At 39.9% G+C, this 8,357-nt stretch overlaps 1 protein-coding gene across 1 annotated transcript; it reads right to left on the bottom strand.

The window, feature by feature from the left end:
* Positions 1 to 3,162: 3,162 nt before the first annotated feature.
* Positions 3,163 to 7,892, bottom strand: LOC129189970 (C-type lectin domain family 4 member M-like). Its single transcript, XM_054792216.1, has 7 exons — positions 7,744 to 7,892; positions 6,476 to 6,586; positions 5,664 to 5,765; positions 4,359 to 5,579; positions 4,112 to 4,254; positions 3,539 to 3,648; positions 3,163 to 3,459 (listed from the first exon to the last, which is right to left on the bottom strand). Exons 2-7 carry the CDS (start codon positions 6,543 to 6,545, stop codon positions 3,324 to 3,326), a joined length of 1,782 nt encoding a protein of 593 aa, XP_054648191.1. The 5' UTR covers positions 6,546 to 6,586; positions 7,744 to 7,892; the 3' UTR covers positions 3,163 to 3,323.
* Positions 7,893 to 8,357: the final 465 nt, after the last annotated feature.

Here is an 8,357-nt window from a genome sequence, read left to right as displayed (position 1 = left end):
CGGTAAGGACACTTTCCATAGTGCATCTGTAGAAGCAACTGAGGATTGTGGTGGACATGCCAAATTTCCTCAGTCTTCTCAGGAAGTACAGTCTCCTTTGGGACTTCTTCAGAATTTGTTGGGTGTTGTGAGACCAGGTGAGGTCCTCGCTGATGTGTGTGCCAAGGAACTTGAAGGTTTTCACCCTCTCCACCTCAGTCTCATCAATAAACAGGGGTCTACGCGGCTGCTTTTCCCTTGTTCTTGGGTCGATGATCATCTCTTTAGTCTTATCTGTCTTGAGAAGGAGATTGTTATCACGACACCAAGCTATGAGGTCCACCACCTCTCTTCTGTATGATGTTTCAACACCACCAGTGATCAGGCCGATGACTGTAGTGTCATCTGCAAATTTAATGATGCTGGTGTTGTTCTGGGAGGCCACGCAATCGTAGGTGAAGAGCGTGTAGAGGAGTGGACTCAGCACACACCCCTGTGGGGTCCCAGTGCTCACAATTCTTGAGCTGGATGTGCGATTGTGGACTCTGACTGACTGGGGCCTGCCTGTTAGAAAGTTAAACACCCAGTTACAGAGGGAGGGTGACAGGCCAAGTGTGAAGAGCTTACTTGTGAGTTTGTGGGGGCTGACTGGATTAAAAGCAGAGCTATAGTCTATAAATAGCATTCTGACATATGTGTCCTGGCCCTGTAGGTGAGAAAGGGCTGTGTGAATGGCAGTGTTGACTGCATCATCCGTGGACCGGTTCTGGCAATATGCAAACTGTAGAGGGTCCACAGTGGCCGGGATGCTCTTTTTGATGTGGGTCATGACTATTCTTTCAAAGCACTTCATAACAATAGGAGTGAGTGCTGTAAGGCGATAGTCATTTAAGCAGGTCACGTTGCTCTTCTTGGGTACGGGCACTATGGTGGTGGACTTAAAGCAGGTCGGTACAGATGCTTGTGCAAGCGACAGGTTAAATATGTCAGCAAGCACATCAGCTAGCTCTGATGAGCAAACCCGAAGTGCACGTCCTGAGATGTTGTCTGGGCCTGCTGCTTTTCGTGGGTTTGTTTTGTTTAGAACCCTGCGCACATCAGCTGATGTCACCATGAGAGGTGAGTCCTGTGTGCTCCCCAGGTTCAGCCACCCTCTCTGCTCATCAGGAGTTTGGGTGTCAAAGCGGGCGTAGAACTACATTAGTTCAGCTTGGCTGGATGTGGCTACGCTACTCCGCTGTCGATACTCCGTGATGTGCTGAAGCCCCGCCCACATGCGCCGAGGGTCTGAGGTGGAATAGTAGCCCTCCAGCTTCTTCGTATGGACCTCCTCAGGTCATATCTGGCCTTTTTGTAGTCCTCAGCGGTGCCCATGACAAATGCAGATGAACGAGCACGCAGCTTAGCCCTTACATCACAGTTCATCCACTGTTTTTGGTTAGGGTATTTTCTGTAATACTTGGTGGTGGTAACAGTCTCTATACATGTGCTAATGTAGCCAGTAACAGCAGAAGCATATTCATCCAAATCAACAGTACAATCTTCCCTCCCCGCTGCAGTTTTAAACACATCCCAGTTTGTGCAGCCAAAGCAGTCCTGAAGTACTTGATCAGTTTCTTCATTCCACACTTTAACTGCTGTACTTACTGGGGGAGCTTGTTTGAGAAGTTGTCTGTATGTTGGATAAAGGAATATAGAGATGTGGTCAGCCTTTCCAAAGTGGGGTCTTGGAACAGCCTTCAAAGCACCTTTCATGTTGCTGTAGACTTGGTCCAGGATGTTATTTTCCCTTGTGGGAAAGCTCACATGCTGGTAATATTTGGGGAGAACAGTCCTGAGGTTACAGTGGTTGAAATCGCCAGATATAATAAATACAGCGTCTGGGTGTTTGGTCTCGTGTTTATCAATGATGTCATGCAGGAGGCCTAGTGCATTAGCGTTGTTAGCTCGTGGTGGGATGTAAACAGCAGTTAAATACACAGCGCTAAACTCACGAGGCAAATAAAAAGGTCTGCATTTTACCATAAGCAGCTCAATGTCCGGTGAGCAGTGCTTTCCATCGTCTGTACGTCTGTGCACCACCGTTTGTTTACGTAAACACAGACGCCGCCACCTCTTTGTTTACCCGACGCCGACGTGCGATCGCCCCGGTAAGCTGCAAATGTTTTCAAGTGGATCGCCGAGTCCGGTATATCCTCCGTCAGCCAGGTTTCTGTGAAGGTGAGCACACAGCATTCCCTGATCTCACGTTGAGCTGTAATCCTAGCTCTCAGCTCGTCCATCTTGTTTTCAAGAGAGCGAACGTTGGCTAGCAGCAGGCTTGGTAGCGGTGGCCTAGTCGCTCTAGCTTTTACCCTAGCATGCAAGCCGCCCCTCTTGCCTCGTTTCCACCTCGGCTGCTTTGCTCGCCGGGTATTCAGTGCACCAGCGTGAGTGCGTTGAATGTTCAATGTGAACAATAAAATAGCAATAAATATGTGATGTTACACATAACGGTATCAGTATCGGTTGATTGTAATTGGAAATTGAGAGTTGGACATTATCGGCCTATGGGATATCGGCAAAAAAGCCAATATTAGTAATATAATAATTTTTTTTGTAATATGACTTTATTCCTACTATATTTTGACTTTATTCCCATAATAATGTAACTTTTTACAACTTTATTTTTGTTTGTTTCTCCTAATATTATAACTTTTTTTTAAATAACATATTTTTTCTTTAATATTTCACATCTATGCTACTAAAATGACAAAATATTTCTTAATAATATTACAAGTTTTTTCTCTTAAAATTGCAACTTCTTTTTCTTGTGAGAATATAACTTTTTTCTCTAAATATTACGACTTTATTCTGTTAAAATGACATCTTTTCCATTTCTGCTGGAGTTTTTTTTTAACTATTTCAGTTTTCTTGTAAATATTCTTCTCAAAATGATGACTTTATTCCCAAGGTATTTTTACTTTGTTGTAATATTTTTAATATTATAACTTTTCAGCAACCTAATTTTCCAAATATTACAACTTAATTTGTTTTTTTTTTTTCTATTTTTGCTGGGGGTTTTTTTGTTTCCTTGTTAAATTATATTTGTATAATGTATCACAGACCACTAAACCATGTTGGCAGAATCAATATTTCATATTTCATTCGATATTTCTTAGTCATCAACTGAATTACATCAGATGAATTATGGGAAAAAAGGAAATTTATTTCATTTTCAATTTTTTTAAAAATGAAGATAACTTTAAACATTTTGCAGTCTTTTAAATTATTTTCTTCAACCAAGATCAGCATGTATTCATTCAGCGTGACGGGTTCGGTCCAAAGCCACGCATGGTAAAAACTCAATTCTCACAAATCCAGTATTGATCAACAACACAGCTGTCATCGTTCCAGACTCCAGAAACACTGAAGATTTTGCTCTGGATTTCCCCACAGTCCTGGTTCCGGAAGTCGTTGGGTTGCCCGGACTGCCAGTAGCTGTAATAAAACACGTCACGTTACGACATCAAGTAAAATCTGGACATGAGGGCACCTTGAATTGTTGTCCTTAACTTACGCTATGGTGACAGGAGTCCCGTCCACCCACGTCCACGTCCCCTCCGTCAAGCTGTCAGTCAGTCCGATCCACGCGTGTTGGCCATGCCCCACTAAACCCTTAACGAATGCCTGTTGGTATGGACCAGAGTCGTGCGTCAAATATCTACCGAAAGACGTTAGATACCTACCTCTCTGTGTACCTTAAACTTTATCGCACAATACGTGCGCTACTTTGGGTTTTGAATTCAGAGACCCTCCATGAAAGTTTTGCTCGCAGTGAGGCTAAAACCAATGGGTTCTCCTGCTGGTACAGTTTGGAATGATAGACCCACAACTGGTTTGTGTGTTAGCGGGATGGCGTAACACTCTAAAGTGCCGGAGGATGAACACATTTTCTTTAAGAGGGCCACATCATCTGCAAAAAGCAGAGATCCAATCCTGCAGCCAAGGTTGTTGTCATGACCCACCAAAACCACTGACGTTGGTACCTTACTCGTGATACTTCAAATGCAGCTGCTGCCATTTTGTGGTGTTACTACAAACCACAAGTGAAGTTAATAATTAATTATATTAATTAATTTAGTCGTCTCACCTGTTCTTCCCTGCTGTTTATAACAACTAGGTCTGCTCCCTTGCGGATGCAGTCTTTCCTGCTTTCCCTCCAGTTCTTAGTCGTTCTTGAGACGTAGTAGCAGCTGTTTCCAAACTTCCTCCAGCCGTCCCTACATTGCATGCCTACAAAAATCGACCTCATAAGTGTACGACAAATTAAACACGATTGGTATGCTCCGGAAACGTAACATTTTTTTGAATAACTACAGCGTCTGCCATACCCTTACCGCTCAGTTTGGTAGTCATCTTGTCAATGTTCTTCTGCATCTCATGCCGTTCTGTCAGCAGACTGCTTTGATTGTTTTCCAACTCCTCGTATCCAAGCAGCATCGTGTTGTAATTGGTTTGTAATTGTGTGTATAGTCTTTGCTGCAGCTTGTTCCGGATCTGACACAAGCCTTCATCGGTCTTCAACTGATCTGTGTACTTTCTTTCCAGTTTCTGCTTGTCGGCCTCTAACAAGGTGTAGTTGTGCTGTAGCAGGTCTCTGTCGTTTTTGAGATTGTTGAAGCGAGACTTGAAGTCATCTCTCTCAGCAGCCAAAGTGTTTTTACTGGTTTGAAGGAGGTCTTTCTCCTTAACGAGAGAGTCGTAACTGAACTGTAACTGGTCCTTGGTCCTCACCAGTGAAGAGTAATTGCGTTGTAAATGGTCGTTCTCGATTTTGAGATTGTTGAAGCGGGACTGGAGGTCATCTCTTTCTGCAGCGACAGCGCTGTTGTTGGTTTGAAGGAGCTCTTTCTCCTTAACCAGGGAACTGTAGCTGGCCTGTAACTGGTTGTTGTTACTTCTTAAGGAAGTATAATTGTGCTGTAAGAGGTCTTTCCTGTTTTGGAGCTGGCTGAAGCGGGACCTGAAGTCATCTCTCTCGGCAGCCAAAGTGGTTTTGCTAGTTTGAAGCAAGTCTTTCTCCATAACGAGTGAGTCGTAACTAGACTGTAACTGGTCCTTGGTTTTCCTCAGTGAAGAGAAATCACTTTGTAAGCGATCTTTTTCGTTTTTTAGATTGTTTAAGCGGGATTTTAAGTTGTCTCTTTCTGCAACAGCAGTGCTTTTGCCGGTTTGAAGGAGCTCTTTCTCCTTAATGAGAGAATCGTAACTGGCCTGCAATTGGCCGTTCTTTGCCCTTAGCGCACTAATCTGGATTTGTAACGCATTGTGCTCCCTGTTCAGTAGGCTGTGGTTGGTTTGTAGCCCCTTGACATCGGCTTCCAACTCGTCTCTTTCCACCGTCAGAGCCTTTTTGCTGCTGAGGAGTTTGTCTCGGTCCTTCACCAGAGAATCATAGCTGGTCTTCAACTGGTCTTTATCCCTTGTGAGGTTATTCAACCTAGCCTTTAGCTCGTTTGTCTCTGTAGAAAAGACTTCGTTTTTAATCTGGAGATTCTCTTGAGTCAGACGGTCAGCGTTAGCCTGGTCTTGTGAAGCCAAGTTGGGCAATAGCTTATCTGTAAAATAGAGAAAATGATGAAAACATTTCCACTTTCTACTTCTGATTACAGTTTGTTTAAATTAGAAAGTCCAGACCGTACAGTGGAGAAACTGTCCAATGTTACCAGCCAGCAGGAGTGCACACAGTAAACTGAGGCACACAGTCACACATCTGCACGACTTCGTCCTTCTTTGAGAATTCACTACATTGGAAGCAAATGCCGTCAGGTTGACAACTAAAACATTTGTTGATAATTTCAAAAATCCAATGATTATATTTTTCATTATCGGTGGTATAAGAATTTTTTTCTTACGTCACCGTTTTTAAAGTCGAGCAAGTCACAAAACCCTGTATTTCTTTGTGACAGGCAATTAGTAAGTAACTAATTACCATTTATTGTGAACAATATATAAAAGTTTTATGTGCCAATTTGATCACAATGTTCATCGAGAAATAATAAAAAACATGTTTGCTAAAAAAATAAAAACAAACACGATAAAATCGTAAAATAACAAGATTATACTATATTAACAAAACATTATCAATATTACCATACAGTATAAGCATACATTATAATGATCAAAATATAGTATAACGTAAAATGTAAATAATTATTACATTAACATTATTAACAAAGTGATAATAGTTTGTAAGTTAAATTATTTTATAAATGCATACAAGCCAGGATGAAGACATACTAATATTGCTATGTGATTTTATAATTTTTAATTATAATTAATTTAATTTTATATTTTAAGTGTTACTATATTATGAAAACAATTACTTGCACTTGAAAAAAAACTTTACAAGCCAAAATGATGACATAATATAATCTAGGCTAATGTTAACAAAACATACAAACATGCTATGGGTTCCTTTAGAAGGTGTTGCATATCATTTTGAAGCGTTTACCTGGCGTGAGCAGTCCGTCCATCGTGAAGTTCTTACTTAAATATCCGTCGTCCATTTCCATTGCATCCATTTTTCAACCAGTTGGTTTTGTTTTATTCATTCGGGGGTACACTTGTAGGTTCATGCAAAGCAAAAACAAAATAAAGATGTTTACATGCAATTTGGGTGCATCCGTATGGTTTTAGATGAGGGGTGTCGAAACTGCTGTTTTCTTTTATTGGCCCCCAAAACATTCCAAATATATAATTTAACAAGAACATTTACAAACATAGTAGTAACAGCCATTTTACAAGAATAAAATCAAAATATTAAGAGATACAGTCCATATTATAATGAAAAAAACATCATTTTAGTAGCATAAAGTTGGAATATTAAAGAAAAAAGAAGTTGTAATATTATGATAAACAATCAAAGTAAAAATGAAAATGTAATTTTTGGAATATTAGCTTGCAGAAAAAGCTTTTATGAGAATAAAGCCAAAATATTATGGGAGTAAAATATTACCAGAATAAAATGTACAAAAAGAAAATTTAAATAATTTGAAAATGTAAAAAAAACAGCATAAATTGAATAAACTGCTCATAAAGTCAAAAAGACGTATTCTAATAAAAAAAAATGGCAATTTTTTGAGAATAAACTTTTAATATTATGAAGAATGATGTCATTTTACGAGCACAGAGTTGAAATATTAAAGAGAAGTTGGGCTAAAAGTTATAATTTGATGTGAATAAAGGCAAAATATTATGGGAGTAAAGTCATAATATTTTCAAAAGAAAGTCTATAAAGATTTTTGAAGCAAGCAGAAATACTTGGAAAAAAACAGCAGCAAAAATGGGAAAAAAGAGCAAAGAACAAAGTTTATGATAATAATTCACAATCATGCATTTTTCCTGAAATATATAAAACTTCTTAGCATACCTACAAGTACAAGTGTTGCTTTACAAAATATGAAAGTTGCAAAGTTGCATCCTTTGAATTTTTACTATGTGGCCCTCGCTGGAAAAAGTTTGGACACCCCTGGTTTAGTCAACGTAAATGTTCATAGTCGATGTAAATATTCAATAACGGTAAACGTCGTTATATGGAATACAGGTCACTTGATAATAGTTGGAAAAAACACTAAATCTGGCTCTTGCATTACATCATACATCACATACATTCAATTTGATGTCTTAATGAGAAAATTCTAGGAAAAGGGTTTAATTTATGTCATCCTGTACCAAAATTGCTGTTAAGCAAACTGTAAAAAAAAAAAAGAAAGGTCTTACCTTGGGAAAACTTTTGAGAATTTCTGCGGTTGCATGAAAATTCCATGAAGTGACAGCACGACTTCCTTTATGTTGTTGCATTTATCGCAGGAAACAGGAAGTTAGCTGGGCTCTGATTGGCTATGAATGTCCACATTCGCACTTCATACTGACATATTTATTTTTTTATTTGTTTAATCCAAGCAACTGAAGTTCGCTGCCTTCACTTTAGAGAAGTTCTCCACTTTCTATTTCGTTTCTCTGCTAATTGACGCCTTCATCCAGGCTTTCTCTTCCTGTTTTCTCCTCGGGTCACATGAAGGAGGGATGCTCAGTCCACAAGTCAAATGTGCAAACGCTGTCCTTTTACACCGAAAGCACCTAAAGCAGGGTTCTCATGGTGCCTGAACATTTCCTGTGTCAGAATAACCTTTGCGTGTCTTTTGAAGCCGCCTGACTCAAGAACTTGTCAGCTGACTCCCACGAAAGGAGAAGGCCGATCAGCTGTAAGAAATAAGACCAAAATCTGAATTCATTTTCACTTTCACTCCACAGTCTTCAATCTTCAAAAGTGGTGTCGGCCAACTTCTCACATTTGCCAGCGCTCGGCTAAATTTGTCTCGGTTCATACAAGG

Source organism: Dunckerocampus dactyliophorus, chromosome 11, assembly GCF_027744805.1.
Source record: "Dunckerocampus dactyliophorus isolate RoL2022-P2 chromosome 11, RoL_Ddac_1.1, whole genome shotgun sequence".
Lineage (NCBI taxonomy): Eukaryota > Metazoa > Chordata > Actinopteri > Syngnathiformes > Syngnathidae > Dunckerocampus > Dunckerocampus dactyliophorus.
This window is presented reverse-complemented; position numbering and strand designations above follow the sequence as displayed.

Excerpts from the sequence above, each read along its gene's own strand:
- LOC129189970 (XM_054792216.1), bottom strand. The coding sequence starts at position 6,545 with ATGGATGCAATGGAAATGGACGACGGATATTTAAGTAAGAACTTCACG. Across the intron at positions 4,255-4,358 it reads GATGACTACCAAACTGAGCG|GCATGCAATGTAGGGACGGC; the intron begins GTAAGGGTATGG and ends CGATTTTTGTAG. Across the intron at positions 3,649-4,111 it reads TAAACAGCAGGGAAGAACAG|GCATTCGTTAAGGGTTTAGT; the intron begins GTGAGACGACTA and ends CCATACCAACAG.